Raw genomic sequence first — 24,593 nt, forward strand, 5'->3', positions numbered from 1 at the left:
TAGAAGAAAATAAATAAGGGGTGATGCTGGCATGTGAGGTAAATGTATCTTTTGCCCATCTCATGATGTTTCCATATTTTATTTTATTTTATTTTTAAATAGCAATGTAGAATCCCATGTCTTGTGTGAGGCAAGGACTTATTTCCTCCCTACTTTTGGGGGCTGGTGGCAGATCTACGACGCATCCTGCTATAGTTTTCATTTCCATTTGTTATGGGACTAAGGACTGCCCGATTCACTTCATCCCTTCTCAGTCTCTGAGGTCTTCGGGGCGAGGGGGCTACTGCTGTCCACAGCTCAGAATCAAAGCTTGTGCGTTCAATATTATGGTCCCCAGATAGGCTCCCTTCTCTGGTTGAACTTCTGCAATCTTTTGATCACAATCTTTTATTGTATTGAGTTACTTGCACACTTCTTAGGGATGATTGTGATTAAGCGAGATATACATTGTTGAAAAAATCAATAAATAGGTGGTGGTAGTGGCTGATTTGTAAGCTGCTCAGAGTATTTTGGAAGGGGTATCATACAACATTTAGAAGAGAACATTTAAAAAAAGAATGGAATATAGATGATGTCTCCTTGTCTTGTCTTTGAAGTCTTGGATATAATTTAATAGATAATTGGCTTGTGTTATTATGTTATTACTGTTTATTTACTGCTTAATGTGGTATGAATTATATTGCTTTTTTAATTCTAGATGGAAAATAAAATTAAAGGAAGGGCTTCTGCACAGAACCTACATTAAAGCAGAAGCATTTTTATCTTGACCTTTTTAAAGTGATTTATCATTTGTACTTTGGAGAAAAAATTACTGAAATGAAGGTGGAGGGAAAAGAATCCAAAACTTCTAGCTAATGTTGCTTGAAACGTTTGAAAGGTTATGCTGAGGGCATTTGACTTTCTCTGTACTTACTGCCAAATACCTTTTATATTGACTACATTTAAAGCTTTTTCCATATATTATGGACAGCCTTTAAAATTATTTTTAAAATAATGTTGGCAGTTGCTGACCTTTTCAGGAGGTTAGTAGAGAATAAAATGTCAAGTGTACACAAAGTATTGATGAAACATCTTCAGAAATTTAGCTGATAGAGACAAAGCTTTAGATCTGACTCTCATTTTTAATTGAGTCATAGAAGAAAAGGACAGGTTTTTTCCTCTTAATTACAATCTCGTACACTTCTCTATACATTCTGTCAGCAATTTCCATCCGTATATATTCTGAGCAAAGGCACAGCATGAACCACAAGGATTTATTAAAACCTTACAAAACTTAGCTATGATTACTAGAGATTTTCACAGTTGAACAATATCTTGGCTCTTTTTAATGCAATTTTGCACTATCCTCAGTGCTTTCAAACAATAGGTGCCATATATTCCTGAAGTTAAGCCTGCCATGCACTGGTTATCATTTACAGCATCTTGTTCAGCTTGAGGGGTGCTTTCTCTTCTGGGGAAATGTAAAAAGGGCCCACTGGCAAGAGGCGAAATGGGCCAGAGGCAAATTGGGCAAGAATGTTCAATTTCACCTTTGGATATTAGGCTAGTTTCTACACACCTGTGTTTGTTAGGGAATCATTCTGCCAGAAACAAGTAGAAGTTTCTGGAAGGTTCCAGAGTTTTCCTTTATATACGGGAGTGGCACTCTGAGCTTAATTAGCATCAGCTGGAAGTGTCAATAAAAAGACCACTCTGCTTCGTTTTTGCAGACTTCTGTCCGAAGGGTACTGCCTGTAAAATCTGCTGCAGGACTGTTCCTGTAATTTACAACATGGGGGAGATAAGAGAGACTTTGATAGTGCGATGTTAATTGCTGTTCATTTTAACAGTTGAAAAATACCTTTGCTACTGTAATGCTTGTACCTGGACAGGGAATAAAATCTCTTGACCGAGACTTCACAGAGTTTGTGAGTCATCTTTAAAACAACGTCTGTTATTGTCCACTGCTTTTGAGAGAGAACGAAAACTCTGCTAAATTAGTTGAATGCAGTTTACCGAGGTCTCATCACACAAGTATCTGTGCAGCAAAAGTGTGATGGGTGGTGACCTGCTCGAATAGTCTTCACACGCTGCCCTCCATCTTGGGAAGCAAGAGACATTATCGGAGTTCAGTGACTTATTCCAACCAATCAAAAACATGTGGTGTGAAGCAGGGCAATTGAGAGTTGTGGCCAGCCCTACAGTGAGGTCTGGAGAACCACATTTGGCTCCATACCTCCACAGCAGAATATCCTGTTTGTGTTTAGTGTTTGCTCACCTGCCCATCAAGTCATCCCAGCTCCTCCAACTTTGGCAGCATCACCAACGTGAGTTATTGCGTCGACCTCTGAAGGAGTATCTTATTTTAATCCCAATGGGTGTGAATACTGTGGTTGGTGAGCAATGTCCCAGTTAGTCATGCAGCACAATCCTCATCCAGTTTCTTCAAAAGTCAGTCTTACTGGTTTAACTAGGACTAAGGGTATTAAGGATTATAGTTATAGATGTGGTTGGAATGACGTGCTAAGCCAAACCTTGGTTTAGTGAGACTGTGCTCTACATTTAAAGCAGTACCATGCCACTTTAAACAGTCAAACTCAGCCAAGGTTTGGCTTAGTGTGTCATCTGAACTAGGACTCATGTTTAAGCTCTTTCCTAAGCACCAGTTGTAACTAATAACAAAGCCTGACTACAGTTTGTGGTTAGTGAGGAGAGAGCTTAACTACAAATCTCAGTTTGAACAACATACTGATTCAAACCAGGCAGCAGCAAAGCAGCTGTAAGCTCCTCTCTGGAAGCCTTAGCATCTTAGTTTAGTGTCTTGTCCAAACCAGTACATACTCCCATGAATAAGTCTATTGGAGAGAATCCTTTATTAGAAGAAAGTAATAATAATAATAATAATAATAATAATAATAATAATAATAATAATAATAATAGAGTGGTACCTCAGGTTACATACGCTTTAGGTTACACACTCCACTAACCCAGAAATAGTGCTTCAGATTAAGAACTTTGCTTCAGGATAAGAACAGAAATTGGGCTCTGGTGGAGCGGCAGCAGCAGGAGACCCCATTAGCTAAAGTGGCGCTTCAGATTAAGAACAGTTTCAGGTTAAGAACGGACCTCTGGAACGAATTAAGTACTCAACCTGAGGTACCACTGTAATAATAATTTATTATTTATTATTTATACCCCACCCATCTGGCTGGGCTTCCCCAGCCACTCTGGGCAGCTTCCAACAAAATATTAAAATACCGTAATGCATCAAACATTAAAAGCTTCCCTAAACAGGGCAGATCTTCTGGCAAGAAACCCGGCTTTGATTTATGTGTTGGACCTGTGAAGAGAGAGAGGAAGAGTTGCTGAACCTTTGGAACTTCATAGCTCATCTGATCCATGTTGCAGTATCTTGGGTTCACTCCCTTTACTAATAATCATGCTGTGTCAAACTGTTTTGTGTTGCGTGAGAGCAGGTCCAGCTATAGTTTGGAAGCCTTCTCTATTCTGTTCCTTTGTTCTCTTCCCACATCCTGCTGTGCACCAACTGGGAGAAGTAGTTTGCAGAACTACTTGTGTGTTTACTTGTGTGGACTTTGGAGATTTGATGTCACTCCAGTTTCTTACATCATTCTAACCCATTGCTTGCGATCAGCAGGCAAGCTGGAATTGGAAAAATGAGGTAGACAAGCAGTTTTACTTACCTGTTTTCTGTTTTCAGAAGCTATAATCATGGTATAGAATCAAAAGTGTGACCCAGTTGGAGTGCCTTTATAAGTTCATGCACTTGCCTCCTTTGGGCTCCTTCCCCCTCTTTCCTGAACCAGTGCAGCCACATAGTGGTTGCCAGTGTTTTCAGACCAGGGGGCACATTTTGGAGAGAGGGCTGGAAGCATTGGTCACAAGATGGCTGCCATGGGGATGTGATATAACCCAAGAGAGAGTACAATCATGGTGGAGCTTTTCTCATAATTGCATCTCCATTCGAGTAAACTTTTGAATTTCTGAAACCATGTTGTTGCAGCAGGTGGTACGGAGCTAGATTAACCAGTAGTCTGCATGTCCCAGGTAGAGAAGCATGGGAGTTCTTCTGTAGGTTTTTTTAATTAGAAACCACAATCCTACTTTCAACCCATACTTTGGCAGCTAGCATCATGGAATTTGAACAGGCTTGTCATTTCCTAGGCCACAGACGGGACCTAGTGTTTGGCCTTCCTCATGCTTGGTGGTGATGAAGTCTCTGTGAATCCATTTTTTTATTGTTCTTTGCGGTTTGGGTGTGGAGGATCATGTCTCCCATGTCTCATGGGTTTTGTTCTTGGGTTCTCTGTGATGAGAGCCCAATGGTGTTTGTCTCCGGAGCCATGCTACTTGCAGCTAAAGGTGTCCCAGAGGCAAGGTAGGTAGAGGAGAGTGTTAAAAAAGTACTGTCAGGGGTACAGGGGCAGAGGCACAGGGAAGGCAGGAAATGGAGAGCGATGGAGAGGAATCCCAGGATAGCGAGGAAGAGGATAGCAATGACGCAGGGGATTCCATGAGTCTCTCCAGCGAATCAGAGGATTCCCAGAAGGGGGCGCCTGTGGTAAGGGCAAGGGGAGCCCCAGGGGGAAAGTGTCAGGAGCGGGGGGCCAGCAGGGGACCCCAAAGCGGCAGTTGGGAATCAGGGCCAGCCTCCCCACCAGAGCGCAGCGAAGGAGGGGGAGGTTCCAGTGTGTCAGAGGGAGCAGCTCCGGCGACAGAGAAAGGGGAGGGATCAGAGCAAGCCGTTCTCCCGGAAGGGGAGGAGGGCAGTGAGGGGAGTAGCATAACTGTCAAAAGGAAGGTCAGAGGTTGGGCGCGCACGCCAAGTTCAAATGAGGAGGCGCGCGGGAGAACAGGGAGCCCGGAGGAGGAGGAGCCAGGTCCCAAAGCCCGCAGGAGGGGGGAGGAGCAGTCTGGAGACTCCGCTTCAGGAGAGAGCAGGAAGGGAGGAACCCCGGCGGGCAGAAAGACCCTGCGGAAAAGGAAAGAGAGAAAAAGGTGGAGCAGCGTTAGCTTATTAAACTGGTGTAGGGGAGGGACCGATTCAGAGGGGACTTCTAATGTCTTAGGCTAAGAGACGCGGGGCTGCGCGCCTCGGTTGTGGAACCAATAATGAACTGCAATAAACATCCTTGTATATAAGAAGAACTTGGCGTTGGTCTTTTGTGAGCTGAGACCTGGAGCAGCCCTGACAAGTACATTTCACTGTGACTTCTTCTTTTTGCCAACCTGCTTTTCAAACCATGGGGAATTTGGTCATGAACATGAACAGGTCTAGAAAAAAAGCATAAGTGCGGTGGGTATCAGTTGCTCATTTTAAAGAGCAGCTTCTGTTTCTAGTGACATCTGTATCTGTATATATTAATTTTCATGCATTTTTGGCCATTGCTGAACTCTGAAACAATACACTCAGTGTTGGCCTTGTGGAAATGTAGTTTGTTAATGGATATAGTAACTAAAATGAAATATATACTAAACATTACCTCAGAGTTTGAAGACACAGCTTAAGTGCTGTGCGGAAACAAGAGCCTTTGGCAAGGCTCCTGGAAAAGTTCATAACCCTGCGATTTGGCAAGCTTTCAGGATCCTACCTGGGCCAAATGGTTCGAGGAGAGCTACATGGAAAGCAGAACCGTGTGTGTGTGTCACAAATTGTCTACAAATATTCTGAGTGTAACTCAGATTTGGGTTGCTCTCGAAGTGGCTTGATTTTATAAAACTGATGAGGCTATGTTGTTACTGATTCAATAAATTTCTAGGAATGACACTAGGTTTTGGTAAAATGTTTTGTTTTGGGGTGGGAAGGGAGCCCTGACGTTTTCTGAGCAGAATAAATTGTTGCCACAACAATGAACAAGCTCACACAGTAACGTAACTTTGGAATTGGTTGCAGTCATGACCTTAGGATCATGACCTGCTGGGAGCCTGCTTCTCCCCACCTGGCCTGGGGTGGGGCCTGACAGGCCTCATAAGGACTGCTGCTGCTGCTGCCCAGCAAGGACGGGGGTATTTTGGGGGAAAAATTGGCGGGAGTTTTTGCTGTTATTGATATTAATTTTTTGTATCTTTATTTTTATGTGAAAATTGTTCCGTTTGGTTATGTAGTTTTGATGTGTTTTATTTGTTTTTATGACTACTTTGCTATGTTTGTAACTATGTAATTTTTTTCATATTGTAAGCCTCCTTGAGCATTGTTTTAACTGTGGGAAGGCGGCATACAAATAGAATGATGATGATGATGATGATAAATTTCTCCAAGAGCAAATAGGGCTTTGAAGGTTGCCACTAAGGTAAATTGCAGCTTTGCTTTTGGTGATAAAACAAAATTTTTGAGGCAGAGGAAGCTTGCCTTGTATTAAGTCAGATCATTAGTCCATCTATCTCAGCACTGTTGACGCTGCCTGATGGCGGGTTTCAGGCAGGGGTCTTTAGACATCAGAGGGTGGATGTTGGAGGTTCTACATGCAAAATGTGTAGTGCATGGGTAGGCAAACTAAGGCCTGGGGGCTGGATCTGGCCCAGTCGCCTTCTAAATCTGGCTCATGGACGGTCTGGGAATCAGCGTCTTTTTACATGAGTGTAATGTGTGCTTTTATTTAAAATGCATCTCTGGGTTATTTGTGGGGCATAGGAATTAGTTCATTTTTGAAATTCAAAAAATAGCCTGGCCCCCCACAAGGTCTGAGAGACGGTGGACTGGCCCCCTGCTGAAAAAGTTTGCTGGCCCCTGATGTAGTGTATCGCTGAGCTACAACACAACCACACAGTTGTTTGTGAACTACTGTGGATGGAGCTACAGCAAATGGGTAAACTCTTGCAACTCAACACACCATTAATTTTATCTGTTTATCAAGGTGAGCTTGATTTGCTAGCTCCCAAATCTCCAGTTTTCAATAAGTTTGCATTGATGTTTTCCCATTTCCAGGAGCTATTCTGACCAAGACTATCATTCTTTGATCTGGATGTTGAAAAATAGCAGTAAAAAAGAAATCATTGTTACTTTTTCAAGGCTGAACAGGGTTTTTAATCTAATCTTAAATAATCTGTCCATTTAGAAACCTTTTTTGGATTTTTTATGCTGCTGATTTCTGCCCAAATAGCCCACAAGTTTTCAATCAAATCTTTCATACGTCTGGCTGGAGGCAGGGTTGATTTTCAAATTTGGAACTATGCAGAAATGTAATATAGAGTGATGCTTCAGTAATGTACTCCAAATATGGCCAACTGATGTGGTCAAGTCATAATTCAAAGCAACCTTTTGAAATGCTCTTACTTATGTATATATATATTTCCTTTTTCAGTTTCTGGGCATAGCATTTCTTGGAATTGGACTTTGGGCATGGAATGAAAAAGTAAGTATCACATAACAAATTGTTGAACCAATTTAAAGCTAAATCTCCTCCAACCCCAATGTTGAATGTACTGTCACCTTGCTTGGAAGGAAGTGTTGCCATCTTGTCTAGCAATAGCACACACATTGAACTATGGTCTGCAACTAGTCACAACCATATTTTCGCATCCTAGTTCAGTGGCCACCCGTAAGCGCCACCAGTCAGATAAGCAGGGCTTTTTTCAGGTGGATGCCATTGCCATTATAAGAGAACAAGGGAGGTGTTCATAGTGAGGTATGGCACCTCTTTTTCTAGAAAAACAGGACTGCAGATAAGGCTGGTTCACACATCATGAGAAACCGTGGTTTGGCATTTTCTTGAACTGTCTCATTGAAATGTTCATCACTAGGCAAAGAAGGCACTTCTGTTTCTGCCAGTGCCTCTATAACAAGTATTTGGGTGTATAAAGGATCATAAGAAGAACTAAAATACCCAGATCCTATTAGCAAAAGCAAAAAGTCCCGTTACACCTTAAAGTAGCCTTTGCTAGCCTGATGGCTTCCAGACCAGGTACCATGTTGGTGAAGGTTGGCTTAAGACCAAGCAGGAGAAAATTGTACGGTATGGAAGCTGAATGGCAATGAATTGCAAAAAATTAAAATTAAAATTAAAAAATGCAGTCAATAAAGTGATAGAGCTTAGAGGTGTTCCTGTTTAGCATATACAGTTGACCCGTAACTTACACACATTTAACTCATGCACATTCAGCGTTACGTGCTTGGCAAAAATTAAAAATAAAAATAAAAAGCTGGTGGCCATCGGGGGGGGGGGCAGGAATTGGCAAGCCCACCCCCCATTGCACCCAGTGTGTTTTGACTAGCCACAGTTTTGGCTTTATGCACTATCCCTGGAACGTAACCCCACTTAAGTTGCAGGTCTACTGTAGGTAACCTTTTAGAACAGCACATTGGTGATAATTGCTGCAATAACTGTGTGAACACCTGTATGGCAGCAGGGAACCATTCACAAGAAAATAACAAAAGCACAAATACCCTAGCCGGCTAATTAATGCACACAGTGTGATTAAAAGTCCTTTGCCCTGCTTTGACCTACAAGTGATGGCACTGAACTTCTTGGTGAGCTATTATTCAGCTGTTTCATGTTGTAGTCTTCCTTTGAAGTTACTTTCTTCCAGAATGGACACCTTAAGGTCAGTTACAGTGTGTTCTAGGAAGGCTGAAATGTCCTCCCGCTTGTTTATCTTACTAGATCTTATTAGGTTTGCCTTATATTGCAATTCAAGACACTTCCAAAGAGACTCCGTAGACTTGCTCTAGTGAGTAAAAAGCCTGTAACTTGATTTGTTAGATTAATTTACTATAGGGCAATCCCCAGGTAATCGAGCAACACATTTTTTGTTAACTTGTAAAAATGGCCAGCAGCATCTTAGAAGAGGCATTTCTTGCTGTGAAAAGACCGAAGGGGAAAACAACTGCTGTTGTGTCATCCAAAAAGTAGCATGTTATTTTTATTGTATGCAAATGTGCTCAATTAAAACTCTGTTGATTTACCCAGGTTTCTGTAATTTGGTTGTCAGCCCTAGGAAAAATATTGGAAAAAATAAAATCTATGATGTTTCTGGGCCAAGGTGGCACACTAGATACTGGAAATAAGGTCGTATGCCAGCATTCTCCTTGAAGCTCTATATTTCTGTGTGCAAGGAGAGGCATTTTATGGTGGAATATTCAGCAATACAGTCTTGCACCTGCAGTCTGAATTGATTCAGTCCGCAAATATTGTTTTACCATGTGATGAGGAGTTCATTTGCGGTAGACTCTTCAAAGGGTGTGATAAACGTGGCTTTCAGTGACTGATCAGTCTATATTTCTAAGAGTCTTGTGTGCTACCCAGCTGTATTTATGCAATAAGCATGGTAAATTAAAGCTATTCTCACTTTTCCTGCTGTTTAAAGGCATTGTGTTGGGCACTGCATGTAGTATGAACAAAAACAGATTCCGCATTTCAGGGATGGGGGAACCTGTGACCCCCCAGATACTTTCTGGACTACAACTGCCGTCATCCATGACTATGACTAGGGTTGATGGGAGTTGGAGTTCACAACATCTGGAGAGCTACATCTCAGCCTCATTGTTGTTGATCTGTTAACTGCTGGTTGTAAACAGGCCAACTAACAAGCCAGCCACTGCAACCTGTTGGACACCTGTTTTCGGAAGCAGGATATTGGATTTTCCCTTATTTTTGCTCTGTGTTTGCTTGCTGATTGTAATTATGAAGAAGCTGCAGTACAGAAAGCTTGATCTCAATTGAAGTCCTTAAGAAAGCTGCATAATTCTACACCCTAGGAAGAACTGAGTGGCGATTTTAATGATGTTGAAGGGGGGAAATACTTGTTCAACCATTTTATTTTGAAGTAGTTCCCCTCAAAAAAACTCTCAAAGCTTCCTTAACATCAAAATAAGTTTGAACTTTATTACCATTTTACTGTGCTGTTTTTCCTTTATTTAAGAATGTGGTTGCAGACATGCTGTCTTTTGGGGGGCCGGGGGGGAGGGGGCTGACACTTATAAAGATACCTTTAATCTCTGTTCCAGGCTAAACTGCAAACAAGCATCCTGATGGAAATGCAATCCAATTAATTTTAATGGCTTAGAAAGGGAGGCTTCTCTCTCTTGTCCTGACAACTCAAAATTAAGAGTTTTGAGCATTAAGTTATTTGTTGTAAAAAAAAAAATCAACATGGAAAGCTAGGTGCAAAAAAGTAAAATAAAATAAACAGCTTGTTAGGATTGTTTTGCTGGACTTAACCTCAGGCAGCCCATCATAAGCTGTTTAGCTGGGGTGAAAGAGAGTTGAGTGAAACAAACGTGTACCCACACAAAATAATGTTTTGTGTGTGTGTGTGTAATCTTGTGACTTTTCTTGCAGCCGTTAGGGAGAGCGGTGGAACTCGCTTGTCAGGCAGCTAAAAAGCTGCAGTTTGACAGCCAGTCAGTTGGCCCTAAAGGGGGAAACTGAAGAATTAGCATTCTAAATTGTGAACCTGAAAAGGGGATCTGTGAGGAACATGGAGGCGAGGAACCCAGAAGGCACAATGGACCAGTCAGGCCTCTTTCTCCAGCAATTTACATTGCCTTTTTCATTTTCAATTTTTCTCAGAGCTCTAGGCATGAGGGTTTTGGATTTTTTCTCCTTCTCTACCTCATTGAGTGAAAATAGTCAATAATAGAGCAGCTCCCGGACTTAATATTTAGCAAAGGAAGCCTGTACCCTAAGATTTCTCCGTAAAACTATGCCCATTGATTTTATTCTTAAACGGTAGCAATATTGCAGCGATTGGATTGCCTTGTATTTATCTCTGTTAAAAATACTGTCAAAAGAAATACATTTTATTTTTTTTAAAAACCCTCCTTTACTATATGTGCAATTCTGCACACTGTTAATAAATAATGTTCTGCACTGTGCTTGACTTTTGCATGTAGAATAAGCTTTTCCTGTTGCTTTCTGGAAAGCAGGGCAAGCAATTCCTCTGTGTTCCTGTTCATATCTTCCCCCAGCTCCTTGCCAGTTTGCAGCTTGAAACTGCAAGGACCCAGCAGCAGACCACCTAGGAGCAGGTTTACTCGTGAGTTGCTTACTCATGAATAATTGGTTCCAGCTTCAGGCAAGCTGGCGAATCTACTGTACGCCCTGCATACAACATACTCCTCACTGCTGCTGCTTTGAACAGGAGTTACCCTCGAGTAGGCAAGGCTTGCAACGGCTATAGTGAATGTGCCAGCTGGGAAGGGCCAAGCTGAAATTGGAGCCCTCTTGGCCAACCGGATGTAACTTGACAATTTTTGTTAGAGAGCACACAATGCCATCAGCATAGGCGCCGACTCCATGGGGCCTGAGGGGGCCCGAGCCCCCTCAAAAATTTGTTTGGGGGGGCTCTGCCCCCCCAATAATCTCGGGCGCCCCTCCAGCAGAGCACTGCCGCCGCCCCTCCCCCAGACCAAAATGCACAGGGTCGGGCTGCATGCCTCCTGCCCTCCCTCCCGAGCAAAAGCTCCACCCAATTTCCTTCGGAGCTGATTAATAGGCGCAGCACGCTCTCCCCTATTCGCTCACGAGGAGGCGGCGCCACTTTATCTGCATATTCATGAGCTTATTAATTATTCATGAGCTTTCGCGGGCCCCCCCAATATTTTTTATAAGTCGGCGCCCCTGGCCATCAGGAAAGGGAGCTTTCATCAACTTGAAAGTGAGTACAGATCATTGTCTTCCCTGGGATCTAATGTTAACGGTGTGATTGACCAGAAAAAGGTATAGGAGCCAGAATAGATTATGTCTTTTGTGGACAAATGGAATGCAATGGATCCCTAGGGTGGTTATATTCCCCCCTCCCCCCAATTTAGCTGTTCTTTGACAGTGGTTATAGCACTCACACTATGATCTCAAGGCATGATAACTCTTGCAAATATGTTGACTTGAATGATGGATGCATGGCAACTCATTCAATAAAAGACACGTCATAAGTGAAGTCGTTCCAGTCCCTGAGCAAGTTTATTTTCTCATTTTCTTTCCTTTTTATGTTATGCCACTGGTATGTATGTGCTATACAGTGTAAAGTTCCTAGCAGTTCAGGACAGCATACATGAAGTTATCCCACTGTTATTTTTTTTAACATATCTTTGAGGTAGGTGAAAGATGCATTGCCCAATACACACTGTGTATTGCCCAAGGCCATCCTGGTATATTTCATGGATGAGCTGGGGCAATGCTGGCTCTAGGTTTTAGAGAGCCCCTTTTCCTCAGTGAGATTACCCCTCAGTGCATCAGGTCGAGGTGGTTTTTGTCAGTGGGTCCCCTGTTGGCATGTGGACCCTTGGAAGATGTCCAGCTATGCTAACCTATATGCTGGCCGTGAGCAGGGTTTAAACATAGGTCCCCAATCCCAGCATCCTCTCTATTGGGCTGTTCATTAGCCCTGTTCATGTGGCAGGTTCCACTCTGATCCTGGTCTTTGCCACAGGACAGTGGGATAGTGATTGTCATAGTGTGGCAATTTCCTGACTAGGTGTAGTCTGATAGTGGCTCCTTCCTTCTACAGGTGTGAAGGACCTATTAGAATGGTGCACCATGGATAATCCAGAGACAATGGAGTACCGTTTGTGGGTGGTTCATCTGATATCCAGTTTCTTCTGGATATGGTTTCACTCCCCCCTAAATGATTAGGTTTGCAGCTTGGAACTGCAGTTGGATCCGGTCTTACTTAAGAAAGCCCAAGTGGCTTCCAAAACACCTTTCACCAGCATCTTTTGGTGCACCAGCCTAGCCTCAGTTATCAGTGGTCTGATAACCCTGTGTTTTGGATGACTATAATGTTTTGTACATGGGTCTGTTGTTGGGAGAGTACTTGGGAACCTCAGTAAGTGTAAGGCATGGCAGCTATATTTTCTAACTGGGGACAACAGAATCATGAAACAACTGCATTAGCTTGGCAGCATGTTTCCAGCTATAGTTCAGCGTACTGATTCTTACCTTCTTAAAGGCCCAAACAGCTCAGGGCCTGGATACCTGAAGAGGCTGCCACCTTCCACATGAATCTGCCTCAGTTTTATGATCTCGTTCAAAAGACCTTGTTAGAGTTCCCCACCATGTTGAGTGTAGTGGTTGGGCAAAGGGCTGCCATGTCCTGTGGCGTCCAGGATGGGGAAAGCTGTGGCCCTCCAGATGTTGTGCATTTCCATCCCACCACACCAACCTTGCCCATCTAATGGTGAGGTATTGGGGGAGTTGTAGTTCTACAAGGGCTCTCCCCAGAGAAGCTTGGACTCCGGTGCCTTTTGCTCCCAGATGAGGAGCTTCTTATCTTCATTGGTCTTTAAAGATTGCCGTATTTTTTGCTCTATAAGACTCACTTTTTCCCTCCTAAAAAGTAAGGGGAAATGTGTTTGCATCTTATGGAGCGAATGCAGGCTGCACAGCTACCACAGAAGCCAGAACAGCAAGAGGGATTGCTGCTTTCACTGCGCAGTGATCCCTCTTGCTGTTCTGGTTTCTGAGATTCAGAATATTTTTTTTCTTGTTTTCCTCCTCCAAAAACTAGGTGTGTCTTGTGGTCTGGTGCGTCTTATAGAGTGAAAAATACGACATTTCTTTAGATCTGTTTGATGCTGGAATTTTAGTTCGGTTTTCTGGTTGCCGCTGCTCTTTCAGTTGTTCGTCTTTAAACTTTAAGCCCTGTGCCAGAAGTATAGGTTGGGAATAAGCAAGCATGGCTCCCAGCTGGTGACATGCGTTTCTCAGACCTTCAGACAAAACCTGTGCACCTCCCATGAGATGCAGGAGTGGTTCTTTGTTTTTTGAAAGGGGGTGGGAAGGAGCATTAATACGAACCAATGAATAGGGCCCTTTAAATAACTTCTGTTGCCCCGTCTTGCTACCCCTGCAAAAGCTACATTGGTTAGGAGCAGGGTGAAATGTTGCATTGTGAGTGTCAAAGAAGGGAGAGCGAGGAAAGCCCAGGCCCATTAAAAACCAACATGTCATCGTACTTTGATTTCTTTTCAGGCTCTGCATATATTTATTAGTTAGGGTTCACTGGCCCTACAGATGCATGGGAAAAGGCTACCTGCTATTCAGAAGGAAGAAAACCACCATTCCAGCAAACTAGATTTCTGACTGTCTTCTGGAGACTGCCAACGCTCCCTTCTTTCCGCTTTTATTTTTATTCATTTTTCTTAAAAAGAACATTCTTTTTCACTTCGGACTCACCCCAAAACGTCCCTTGATTGCAGTAAAAATGGTGGGGAGAAAAGATTTTGTAGCCCCTCGGTGACAACAGCAAGGGAAAGCGCATTGGGGAATGTACGGCTAGCCCTTACGCTCTGCTTCACAGGCCTTGGCACTTCAGTTCCTAACGACATTCAGCCAGCCTCTCCATAAAAGGGTTGCTGAATTCGTCTGCACACATTTATCTTGTCTCTTGGGGAGAGGGAGATGTCTTCAGCTGCAGAACTAATTTTAATGCAAGAGAGAGAAGCCTCCTTTGGTACCTCCAGGGACCGAACACAAGAAGGAGCTCCCTAGAACAGGGATAGCCAATGTGGTACCATCAGCAGGCCATCAGCTGTGCTGGCTGGGACTGATGGGAGTTGAACAACGTCTCCCTCTTCTCCCTCTGACCACCCATCGTCGCTCCAGCACCAGTCTCCAGGCTCTGAGCCTTTGTTCCTTGGTGGTGGGGTTCCCCAGCTGGTGCCTCCCACCATTCCTCTGTGTCCAGCCAGTCTGTGACAAGCAGCTCGCATTGGCAATAAGAAAAGTAAGGTAAAGGTAAAGGGACCCCTGACTGTTAGGTCCAGTTGCAAACGACTCTGGGGTTGCAGTGCTCATCTCGCTTTACTGGCCAAGGGAGCTGGCGTACAGCTTCCGGGTCATGTGGCCAGCATGACTAAGCCCTTTCTGGCAAACCAGAGCAGCACACGGAAATGTCGTTTACCTTCCCGCTGGAGCAGTGCCTATTCATCTACTTGCACTTTGATGTGCTGTCGAACTGCTAGGTTGGCAGGAGCAGGAACTGAGCAACAGGAGCTCACCCCATTGCGGGGATTCGAACCGCCGACTTTCTGATCGGCAAGCCCTAGGCTCTGTGGTTTAGACCACAGTGTCACCCGCGTCCCTCAATAAGAATAGTAATCAATTCTAATTTCAACATTTGTATTGATATAGGCAGTGCATGTGTCCAAATAGATATCCAAATGAGATTGATGATTATAAGATGTACATTGCAATGTAGAAAGGGCAGTACAGACCTCAGACCGTTGAATAATGGATGGTGGGTGTTTATCCTTCTGATTTCGCATGATGAGCCTGATCCTGCCCATAGGTCCTTTGTGGTGCTTCCTACCAGCTCATATTATCATCATCATTATTATTATTATTATTATTATTATTATTATTATTATTATTATTATTATGGCATGAAAGCTATTTCAGCACATAACTATCGAAGTGAATAATGTTCCCACTGAAATTCTGGGCCTCACCTGAGGGCATGCTGAGACTCATTCGTTATCTCCCCTGTCTCCCAAGGGGAAAGAAACCAAACTGGTGGGAATACTTACCGGATCTTGGACTCTTAATTCTGAGGGTGCCCAGGTAATTGGTTAGGGCTGATTTTTGGTGCAATGCAGCTTTTACCCTGCATGCTTAGTCGGTTAGAGGATGGTGCTGGTAATGCCAAGGTTCCGGGTTTGATCCCTAATGGGACAGCTGCATTGAAGGAGGTTGGGCTAGATGATCCTTAGGGTCCCTTCCAGCTCTACAATTTTGTGATCGAATTAGAATAAACTTTACCATGAACCCTTGTTCAAACCCACTCATTCTCTCCCCTCCTCTCCCCCCCCCCCAACCCAAATAGTTATTGCAATATGTCTCCTGCCTTTGGCTCCCACATACAGAATTCCCCCCTCTTGCTGTTTTTAAATATGGGTCGGGATATATGCTAAGCTCTCTCAGCACTCAGATAATGACCACATCACAGTGGCTTGAAAGGGAGAGCTCCGAGTGTAAACAAGAAGCTCTAAGTCAGTTTATTTGGCTTGCTTCTTCACTTCCTGGAGTTCTTCTCTCCTTCCTCCCTTTTATTTTTTTTACCTCCTGTAGCAAATCTGGACCGAGACTGTTTCAGGAGTGCAGATGTAGGTCAAATAACTCCCCTGGAGTTTTGTCCTTTTGCAGCCTTATTAAGAGGGTGAAGGAGCTCAGTGAACAGCTGAGCTGGAGATTAGCCAGGAACTCTGTTCTGCCTCTCCCATCTTTTGAGAAGCACCAATATCCCGAGGCTATAGCTAGCATGCAAGGATAGTTTGGGGCGGGGGGGTGATTAATACATAACTCCAGTGCTTTGCTCCACTTGCTATACACATTTATGCAAACACTGTAGTTCTGCACACAGCGCAATGCAAACATTTCCTTTTGTTTTAAAAATATATTGCTTTCCTTTGCTTTATTCACCTTAAAGGAACGCCAATATTTTTATTATACAACGTCCTGTCGAAATAGAACCTTGGTTGCTTGAAGGTGTGCCCTGCAGCTAAGATGGTTCAAACTTAATAATAATAATAATAATAATAATAATAATAATAATAATAATAATATTGTTGTTTTTCCCCAAGGATAGTTCAAACTTGGAGTTTCATAAAAGCTCCTGTGCTTGACAGGCACAATAGCAGAATAGTTAAAGATTATTATTTTTTAATTGTTGCTCTCTAAACAGGAAACTGTGGCAAATGGACAGCCCACCATTCCCTTCCCAGCCCTTCTCCAGCTCTCGCTTCTCAAAGTTGAAAACACATTTTTTCCAGGAGTTAACCACCACCAGTATTGAACTGGAATAATGAGCATGTGTAGATTGCCTTCCTTCCGCTGTAGTTTATACCCATGAATTTAGAATTAAGAAACTGGGCTCTGGCGCCCCTCTGTTGTTGTTTAAATAAATTAATACAGCATTAAGTTATTTAGGAGGCCTGTACAGGCATTGTACAGTTACCATTATGTGAGTGGAGGAGCAAGGATGTGTTCCTTGGTCCTTACCACTAGTTGTGGTGATGGCCTCCCACTTTGAAACAGGGTTATAGACAGATTCACAGGCAATAGGGCATTCCAGACGATGTTAGTAGATTTCTATCAGCCCCAGCCAACATGACCAATGGTCAGGGATGCTGGGAGCTGCAGTGCAGCCAACATCTGGAGGGCACCAGGTTGAGAAAGGCTGGTGTATTGCTATGTATAAACTGGCTCTGCATTAGCTTGCTTGTTAAGACTGTAAGCTGTTTTTCACTTCGCTCAATATCTCAGAAAAGGCAGCTTCACACAGGTTTTGCAACATGTTTGGACTTGCTAAAATAAGTAATGAATGGACTGAGGGGGCAAATGATTGATCAACAAAATGCCTTAATGGGTTCAACAGTCCTAGTCCTGTGAACTTCAAACTTATCAGTTCACCAGTCTTTCTCCTTCCCCTTTAATGCTTCTCTAACATCTTGGCAAACCTGTTCTCTACAGACATAAGCACTGAGTGACATGTCCTGTCACTCCCTCACACAGGATGCAACTCTGCGCTTGACGGCATTTGTGCGGTGGCATTTGAGTGCAAACAAAGAACTGACAGGAAACATCACTTTTGCACAAACAGTATCAGTCTCTCCTGGAAATAAATGTAAAGCGTTAGTGTCCATTTTGGTTTCTTTTACCGTCAGAAAGACAAGTCAAAAAGCTACAGCTTAGGCACTGTATAAACCAGATGCATCTGTCACCTGTTGGTGTGCTTTCTTTCTCTTATCTTCTCTCCAACCTTCCCAGGGAGTGCTGTCCAACATCTCCTCCATCACCGACTTGGGAGGTTTCGATCCAGTCTGGCTCTTCCTCGTGGTAGGAGGAGTGATGTTCATTTTGGGGTTTGCAGGATGCATTGGAGCCCTGCGAGAGAACACCTTCCTTCTCAAGTTTGTAAGTAGCCTGTGCAGCTGGCTGTAGCCATTTCCTGCTTGAAGGACCAATTTCACGCAAAGCTTTGTTTCGATGCTGATTTTATTTACAGGCAATCCTCGTTTTGCACGGGGTGAACATTCCATAAGCCTTCCCCGCCCCATCACATCCCACCCCTTTTTGTGACACCTCTGTGACATTTCTGGGATACTTCTGGGTTTGGTGCCATGCGCATGATTGCACGTCATTCAGATGCGCCTAAATCGATAGTTGCCCGTATTTACTCATTGAAATATTTATGAGCTACTGTCCATTAAAAAAAACAAAAACCAATCAGATCAGTTTACAACAGTTATACATAAAATTATACAGTCAAAGAAACCATATAAAAATGTTAAAAAACAGGAATCGGGTAACTGTTATGGAAAGGCATATTCTTAATTGCCCTCATAATTGTCTGATGGAATAGAAACATTTTCAGCAGGCATTTAAAAGTTCAAACAGAAGGTACCGGCTGAATCTTTGTTGGCGGAATATTCCACAATACCAGGTCAATGACACCAAAGGCTTGGTTTCTCATAGAAATGACATGCAATTGAAAAGGCAATTTAAGGAACCAGCGGGGGAGGGAAGTCACAGGATTAGGAGAATCTGGATTTGATATTGTTGTGTATAATTTTGTTTGTTTGTTGTATTTGTTGTTGTTGGTGTGTGTGTGTGTGTGTGTGTGTGTGTGTGTATAAAACATTTCTCTTCAACCATGCATTGGGCTGATTAACATCCTATATAGCCTTTAAAATGTATTTGTGTGGGGTGGGGGTGTTATTGTTTTGTTTTTCTTTCCATTGTGTATTTTGTCTTTTTATGCTATGAACTGCCCTGAGATCTTCAGATGAAGGGTGGTATACAAATGTAATTAATAATAATAATAATAATAATAATAATAATAATAATAATAGGCCCTAGGACTTTACCTTTTCCTTCCTTTCAAACATTTTTTAATAAAAACAAACCCTGCTAATTTTTCTATATGAGTAAAGTATTTTATAAGAGTAAATTATTTTATATTTTTGGCTGCATTCAGTTGCCGGCATATCACGGTTTATAGGGAACTGAGCAGTGTGTTAGTGTACACTACCCGATTGCCCTCACTTGTCGCCTCTTGTGTCTCAGGCTAGGGAAGTAAACGAGGCAACGGCAGTTAAGCTTGGCTTCCAATTATGTCCAAACTTGGGATGAGTGTTGGTTACTCATCAATAAGCTAATGAGTAACGAACTAATCAGGCTTAAATCATAGGTTGTTGCTGCCTTACAGCTTGCAGTGGTTTATCGATTCCAATAAATGGTCATAGGTCAGCAACTATGGCTTGCAATGATGTAGGAACACAGCCAGTGTCTTTAATAAGCCCAAATATGTTGTGCCAATTGTTGACAGTGTTGAAAGTGAGAGTGCTTTTGCTTCTCACAGGCTGAAAAGGGGAAAGAAGATTACACCCCTGCTCTAAGGCAGTATCCTCTATATTAGTGACTGGAAATTGTCCCATGTAATCCACAGTTATAGAATCAAACCTATGAAGTCATTTAGCTCCTTTCTACCTCCTCAACATAATTGTGTGTTTGCCCATATGTTTCTGTTGACTGCCCAATTCCTATGGGCCTATTTCCAGTGAATATTTAAACATGCTTAATACTCATTCCTTCTCTCCGTGGAATCCTGGGAACTGTAATTCTATAAGGAAGCTGTGGTGGTTATAGAATTTCTAACCCCCTTGCCAGATTACAGTTCTCACAAGCCATAAAACTTCCAAGAATACTGTATCTCCTTTGCAGTGTGAGTAGATTTGCATGCTAGTTTGTTGTTTCCTTGGGAAGGCTTGTTGGAAATGTTGGGCTTTAAATCCAAAACACCGCAAGAGTGCTGATGGATCAGGCCAGAGGCCCACGGAAAGCTTGAAAGCGGAACCTGAGCACAACAGCTCTCTCCACACAGCAACTGATATTATTATTCAGAGGCGTATGGCCTCTGTCAGTTAAGCCACAGCATAACCATTGTATGGCTCAGAAAGGTGAACTTAGTTAAGAAGACCTGATTCATTTGAGGTGGGATTGACTCCTTTGTGGGATTTGGTTTCTAGGTGCCTTTTTCAACTGAGTAAACTCAGATCTGGCCTCTGTAGGTTGATCCATGTGTGAAGGCCCAGCCCTGGCTCGGCTTGCCTCCCCACGGCTCCAGAAGGTCACAGGAGCTCAGCTACACTGAGGGAGCCTGTCGTGGGAGCTGCCTGGCTGCACCCCCCTCAGAATTTTGCACCTGGGGCCACTGCCCCTTTGACCCCCACCCTGCACTATGCCACTGCCCCCTTTGAAATTAGTGGACTTGAAGTGTATTCATTTCGGTGGGCCTACTCACAAGAATGACTAATATGAGATATCACCCTATGATTCATTGGGAAGCTGAATTGCGCAACCAACTGCACACAGCTCTCCTAACTTGGTCTGAAGCCTGATCCCAGAATAGTGGCCCCCAGCCCTGTGAGTGGTGATTCCGCGTCTGACACGATCAGCACACATGATGTTGTTTAGCAGCAGGGCAGCTGCGGTGCTCTGCTCTCAAAGTGCTCATTTGGCACGGTGCCGTGTCTTAAAGATTTGTCGCGGAAGCCAAATAATCGAAGGCCTTAAAAAAATGACTCTACTAAAATTACTCCTCTTCTTCATCTTTGCAGTTTTCAGTATTCCTAGGAATCATTTTCTTCCTGGAACTTACGGCTGGTGTTCTGGCATTTGTCTTCAAAGACTGGATCAAGGACCAGCTGTACTTCTTTATCAACAACAACATCCGAGCATACAGAGATGACATTGATTTGCAAAACCTCATAGATTTTACGCAAGAATATGTAAGTGCTTTTGCTTGCTTTATGGCAGGGGTGAGGTCCTCCAGAGGTTGCTGAGCTGCAACTCCCGCCGTTCTTGATCATTGGCCATGTTGGCTGGGACTGTTGGGAGTTGGAGGGCCACATGTCCCCAGTCCCTGATTTTGAAGGGAATGGCCCTTCCTCCGCCCCTGTTTTCATTTTCATTTCTCAGCTCTTTATTTCTGAAAGGAGCCAAGCAAGCGAAACGTTTTATGGAACAATGCGAAGCTTGTTCCCTGTGAGTAATGCGCTTATGATTGCAACTAAGCAATAGAGTAATTAACTTTATTAGGAAATGCTTTGTATTGCATCCAGGCAGGTTCTCCCGCTTGTGCAAGGATTTCTGCTTGCACGATGGAATTTCTGCTCCCTCTCCTCCTCAAGTGTGCCCACCTAAATCTGCTCTGGAGGGTTGGTGGGGGAGTCTGTAGAACAAATTTGTGAGGGGAGGAGAAGGAGGGAATTTCCATTGTGGTCCTTGCATAAAGGAAACTACTTAGTTGGATACAACTTTACTCTTTATGGCAATGTACTATTGGGACGCGGGTGGCGCTGTGGGTTAAACCACAGGGCCTAGGATTTGCCAATCAGAAGGTCGGCAGTTCGAATCCCCGCGACAGGGTGAGCTCCCGTTGCTCGGTCCCTGCTCCTGCCAACCTAGCAGTTCGAAAGCACCTCAAAGTGCAAGTAGATAAATAGGTACCGCTCCGGCGGGAAGGTAAACGGTGTTTCCGTGTGCTGCTCTGGTTTGCCAGAAGTGGCTTAGTCATGCTGGCCACATGACCCGAAAGCTGTACGCTGGCTCCCTCGGCCAATAAAGCGAGATGAGCGCCGCAACCCCAGAGTTGGTCATGACTGGGCCTAATGGTCAGGGGTCCCTTTACCTTTACCTTTACTATTCTTGGCCATGCTTCTTTCAGGTGACTTAATGTTTTCCCCATTTTCACGGCAGAATGAGAAACGCTAGATTGTTGCTATGCTTTTGGACATAGAATATTTTTTTGTCCAAGGGCAAGGTTAGAAAGCCTATTGCTGGCATTGTGAGGAAAGCAAGCCAAAATGAAACCCTGTAATGTGCAGTCCAAAACATCCTGTTCAAGACGGGTAAAGTGAAATAGTTTCCCCCCTGAAGGCTCCATAGAGTCTAGCTTTTTATTTCTACATCATAAACACCAGAAGCGTATATAGTAAAGATGGGAAGAAGCCAGTACATAGGCTTTGATTTCATATGCCCAGTGCATATAAATTCACCACTGTGGGTTGCATCAAACAATTTGCTTCTCCATGTGGCCAGCTGACTCTGTGTGGCAGCTTCCCATGTGGATTTCCTCTGCATCATCTTAAACCACCGAAAACTGTGGTTTTAAGTAAGATTGCCCTGTCTGTCCGGTCTGTTGCTGCACATACATTTTTTTCAATGAGTTTTGGGGATTTGTGAGGAATGTAGTTATACATGCACGATAACAGGCACCCAATACTTCTGCGTGTTTTTTCAACACGGAAAAAGCTTGACATGCTGTTACTCAGAACAGTAGCTTGCAAATCCACTGGTGGTTCTTGGCTTGTGTCTCAACCCTCTGGTAATACATTTTCTCCTTCTCCAGTAAAACGGCAGAGAGATCTAGCAGTAGTGGTGATTCCGCCTGTAATAATTGTTGGCTTTCCTCCAGTGGCAGTGCTGCGGAGCCTTTGGAGCAGATGACTGGAACCTCAACATTTATTTCAACTGCACAGACACCAATGCTAGCCGAGAGCGCTGCGGGGTGCCCTTTTCCTGCTGCACTAAGGATCCTGCTGTAAGTCAACTGGCAGCGCTGCTGTTCCCTGGGGAAAGCTGCTGCATGCAAACAGGAGGCTGCCTTTTATGCTAAAAGAACTGTGTGAATGTGTGCTGGTCCTCTTTAATGTACCTATGTCTTGCTGCCAGCTCAAAGCATGCACAAAAGCTTTGCAGAGTCAGGGTATCCTATGCCTGTCAATACACCTTTCACCTTCTTGATGTGACTATTGCCAGGCTACCTGCAAGCATCTATAATGGGCTGCAGCCAGTCACCAAACTAGTTGTCTAATTGTACTAGATGAGTAATAAAGACAGTGGGGGGAAGAGGTGATGCCAGTGCTAATTATAGAGCCACAAACTCGTTAACTTGGCATGCTCGGGTGTCCATGATTAAGCCCTGCTAAGATGCAGCTAGCTTTGTATTAAGATTAGGACTCTAATCTGCAAATAAGAGAGATGAGATGTACTATTTAAGATACATCATCTATCGTCCCTGGTCATTGGCCTTGCTAGTTGGGTGCTGATGGGAGTCAGCTGCTGGAGGGCTGCAGATTCCCTATACCTGCTTTCAGACCATGGACATTTGGCAGGATGAAGGGAGAAATTTACCGGTGCCTTTTTGTGTTTTCTCATTTTTAGGAAGATGTCATCAATACTCAGTGCGGCTACGATGCCAGGCAAAAACCAGTAAGTCCCTGACCATTTCACTTGGTGTAACTTCCGTGAGAGAGGATGGGAAAGAAGATGGAATCCAAAGGGAAGGGTTGCATGGTTTGATTTGTGTGTTTTCTTTCCATTTGCTGTTCCCTCCAGGAAGTTGACCAGCAGATTGTTATCTACACGAAAGGTTGCGTTCCCCAGTTTGAGAAATGGCTGCAAGAGAACCTCACTATAGTGGCTGGCATATTCATTGGGATTGCATTACTGCAGGTATTGATTGATTGCATTCATGTTCTGCCTTTCCTCTAAGGAGCTCAAGGTAGCATATGTGGTTCTCGTCCTCTTCCTTGATGTCCTTCATCTCATAGCTTTCAGTCCCACGTGGTTAATCCACGTTGCACGCTTGATGTGAAATAGGAGGAAGTGATTCCTACTTGCTTCTTGTAAAAGCCAAGGGTTGTCCCTCTGGCAAGTAACCTAAACATGACTGGAATTAGTGGTGGACACCAACTTGTTTCCCATCTTGTGGATCTTCTGGCTTCTGTAGCTATGAGAAGCCCCTGTAGGGCTGTGCATTTGGAATGTTCCGGAAGGCCTGTGGAAGTCTGCTCCAATATCCTTCCTGGATACTAGGCAAGGGATGAAAAAGATCACCTGGGTGGGATTCACCTACGTAGGCCTGTCAGTGGAAGGATTCTGCTTGTGCAACAGAGCTCACCTCCCCCAAAATTGGCTCTGGTGGAGTGGGAGAACCCCCAGGACAGCATGCAGGAGGAAGGAGAGCGAGGGGAGGTCATTCTGTCTGGCAAACTGGAATGCTTGTGTAGACAGAATGATTGGAAGAGTACAATGTTGAAGTCCGCCCTTTGGCTGCAATCCGTATCACACAGTGTTTGGGACTTTTTAATATGGAAAAAAAAGTAAGAGCAGGTGTATTGGTTGCAAGTCACTTTGGGTTGCCGTGGGCAAGATAAAGCAACTAACAGATTTAATAAATAATAACCATGGCAGAGGTCTAAAACTGTGCACAGTGTTTTTCCTCCCTCTCTCAAAGTACTAGAGCTAGAGGGCATCCGCTAAAGTGGAATGGTGGGAGATTCAGGGCAGGCAAAAGGAAGCACTTCTTCACAGAAAGCACACCAAACTTAGATGGCTTTAAAATGGGATTAGACCAATTCATGGAGAGGCCATCACAGAATTGTAGCATTGGAAGAGACCCTAAGGGTCATCCAGTCCAACCCCCTGCAAGGCAGGAATAAGGGCTACTAATCATGATGGCTATATTACCTCCAGTATCACAAGCAGCATGGTTCTGAAAGCCACTTGCTGGGAATGCCAGGTGGGCGGGATGCTGATGTCCTGCTTCCTTCCTTCCCACAGGCGTTTGGTTGGCCTCTGTGAGAACAGGAT

General features: G+C 43.8%; 1 protein-coding gene across 3 annotated transcripts in view; it reads left to right on the plus strand.

Moving 5' to 3' along the window:
• TSPAN5 (tetraspanin 5) overlaps positions 1-24,593 on the plus strand; it is a 94,874-nt gene that overhangs the window by 53,478 nt on the left and 16,803 nt on the right. For all 3 annotated transcript variants that reach the window (XR_014011386.1, XM_081207429.1, XM_081207428.1), the window contains exons 2-7: positions 7,302-7,352; positions 17,703-17,849; positions 20,555-20,725; positions 22,414-22,539; positions 23,163-23,210; positions 23,337-23,453. Coding sequence is in view for 2 of the 3 variants with exons in the window: in XM_081207429.1 (XP_081063555.1) it covers positions 7,302-7,352; positions 17,703-17,849; positions 20,555-20,725; positions 22,414-22,539; positions 23,163-23,210; positions 23,337-23,453 (660 nt within the window). In the remaining variant the exon portion in view is untranslated. The remainder of the gene's footprint in view (positions 1-7,301; positions 7,353-17,702; positions 17,850-20,554; positions 20,726-22,413; positions 22,540-23,162; positions 23,211-23,336; positions 23,454-24,593) is intronic.

Source organism: Podarcis bocagei (genome assembly GCF_964188305.1).
Source record: "Podarcis bocagei genome assembly, chromosome: 9".
NCBI classification, from domain to species: domain Eukaryota; kingdom Metazoa; phylum Chordata; class Lepidosauria; order Squamata; family Lacertidae; genus Podarcis; species Podarcis bocagei.